This window comes from Procambarus clarkii, chromosome 54, assembly GCF_040958095.1.
Source record: "Procambarus clarkii isolate CNS0578487 chromosome 54, FALCON_Pclarkii_2.0, whole genome shotgun sequence".
Lineage (NCBI taxonomy): Eukaryota > Metazoa > Arthropoda > Malacostraca > Decapoda > Cambaridae > Procambarus > Procambarus clarkii.
The window spans coordinates 23633248-23635950 of NC_091203.1; the positions used below are offsets into that span (position 1 = coordinate 23633248).

The 2703-nt window shown below is 56.6% G+C and overlaps 1 protein-coding gene across 1 annotated transcript; it reads left to right on the plus strand.

The window, feature by feature from the left end:
- Positions 1-240: 240 nt before the first annotated feature.
- On the plus strand, positions 241-2394 carry LOC138352735 (zinc finger CCCH domain-containing protein 13-like). Its single transcript, XM_069305320.1, has one exon. It carries the CDS (start codon positions 241-243, stop codon positions 2392-2394), a length of 2154 nt encoding a protein of 717 aa, XP_069161421.1.
- The last annotated feature ends 309 nt before the right edge of the window (positions 2395-2703 follow it).

Here is a 2703-nt window from a genome sequence, read left to right on the forward strand (position 1 = left end):
AGCAAGCAAGGTAAAAAAATAAATTTAAAAAAATACATACAGTTTACTGGAAATGTTACATATATTGAGTGCCACATATATTGAGTGCCACATATATTCAGTGCCACATATATTCAGCGCCACATATACTAGGAAGGAAGCCTCACTTAACGACTATTAACTTCAACTAGAAACCGGCTTTCTTGCTCTTAGACAATATATGCTAATTGCTTGGTGGAACACTGAGCCCCCACCCAGGTAATGGGGGGAGACCGGGCCCTCCTGGGACCTGATTCACGAAGCAGTTACGCAAGCACTTACGAACCTGGGGCCAGATTCACGCAAGCACTTACGAACCTGGGGCCAGATTCACGCAACCAGAGACCGCGGAACACAACCAGAGACCGCGGAACACAACCAGAGACCGCGGAACACAACCAGAGACCGTGGAACACAACCAGAGACCGTGGAACACAACCAGAGACCGTGGAACACAACCAGAGACCGCGGAACACAACCAGAGACCGCGGAACACAACCAGAGACCGCGGAACACAACCAGAGACCGCGGAACACAACCAGAGACCACGGAACACAACCAGAGACCGCGGAACACAGCCAGAGACCGCGGAACACAACCAGAGACCGCGGAACACAACCAGAGACCGCGGAACACAACCAGGGACCGCGGAACACAACCAGGGACCGCGGAACACAACCAGAGACCGCGGAACAACCAGAGACCGCGGAACAACCAGAGACCGCGGAACACAACCAGAGACCGCGGAACACAACCAGAGACCGCGGAACACAACCAGAGACCGCGGAACACAACCAGAGACCGTGGAACACAACCAGAGACCGCGGAACACAGCCAGAGACCGCGGAACACAACCAGAGACCGCGGAACATAACCAGAGACCGCGAAACACAACCAGAGACCGCGGAACACAACCAGAGACCGCGAAACACAACCAGAGACCGCGAAACACAACCAGAGACCGCGAAACACAACCAGAAACCGCGGAACACAACCAGAGACCGCGAAACACAACCAGAGACCGCGGAACACAACCAGAGACCGCGGAACACAACCAGAGACCGCGGAACACAACCAGAGACCGCGAAACACAACCAGAGACCGCGGAACACAACCAGAGACCGCGGAACACAACCAGAGACCGCGAAACACAACCAGAGACCGCGAAACACAACCAGAGACCGCGGAACACAACCAGAGACCGCGGAACACAACCAGAGACCGCGGAACACAACCAGAGACCGCGAAACACAACCAGAGACCGCGAAACACAACCAGAGACCGCGGAACACAACCAGAGACCGTGGAACACAACCAGAGACCGTGGAACACAACCAGAGACCGCGGAACACAGCCAGAGACCGCGGAACACAACCAGAGACCGCGGAACACAACCAGAGACCGCGGAACACAACCAGAGACCGCGGAACACAACCAGAGACCGCGGAACACAACCAGAGACCACGGAACACAACCAGAGACCGCGGAACACAGCCAGAGACCGCGGAACACAACCAGAGACCGCGGAACACAACCAGAGACCGCGGAACACAACCAGGGACCGCGGAACACAACCAGGGACCGCGGAACACAACCAGAGACCGCGGAACAACCAGAGACCGCGGAACAACCAGAGACCGCGGAACACAACCAGAGACCGCGGAACACAACCAGAGACCGCGGAACACAACCAGAGACCGCGGAACACAACCAGAGACCGTGGAACACAACCAGAGACCGCGGAACACAACCAGAGACCGCGGAACACAACCAGAGACCGCGGAACATAACCAGAGACCGCGAAACACAACCAGAGACCGCGGAACACAACCAGAGACCGCGAAACACAACCAGAGACCGCGAAACACAACCAGAGACCGCGAAACACAACCAGAAACCGCGGAACACAACCAGAGACCGCGAAACACAACCAGAGACCGCGAAACACAACCAGAGACCGCGGAACACAACCAGAGACCGCGGAACACAACCAGAGACCGCGGAACACAACCAGAGACCGCGAAACACAACCAGAGACCGCGGAACACAACCAGAGACCGCGGAACACAACCAGAGACCGCGGAACACAACCAGAGACCGCGGAACACAACCAGAGACCGCGAAACACAACCAGAGACCGCGAAACACAACCAGAGACCGCGGAACACAACCAGAGACCGCGGAACACAACCAGAGACCGCGGAACACAACCAGAGACCGCGGAACACAACCAGAGACCGCGGAACACAACCAGAGACCGCGAAACACAACCAGAGACCGCGAAACACAACCAGAGACCGCGGAACACAACCAGAGACCGCGGAACACAACCAGAGACCGCTGGAGCTAGCGGGGTACAGAGGAAGGGGTCGGTGATTAGAGCTTCCCCCCCACCACCACCACCAACCATAGCCGCCCTCTAGTTGTCTCCCTCTCTCTGTCCCTGCGTCCCCCACCCCCCAACACACCCCAACACACCCCCACCAAACCCCCAACACCCCCAGTCTTCCGTTACAAGGGCCCCGTTGAAGAGGTCTCTTCCTACCCCCACTAATTCCCCCGGCCCGTCCCTCCAGCAGTATAGGTCAACATTCACTCTATGGTCCCATATACACTACACCCTCCTATATACACTACATCTATCCTATATATACACTAGTCAGTAGGCGTCCCACCATCTCAGGA

What these genes read in the sequence shown, in the direction of transcription:
- LOC138352735 (XM_069305320.1), top strand. Translation starts at nt 241, where the DNA reads ATGGGGGGAGACCGGGCCCTCCTGGGACCTGATTCACGAAGCAGTTAC.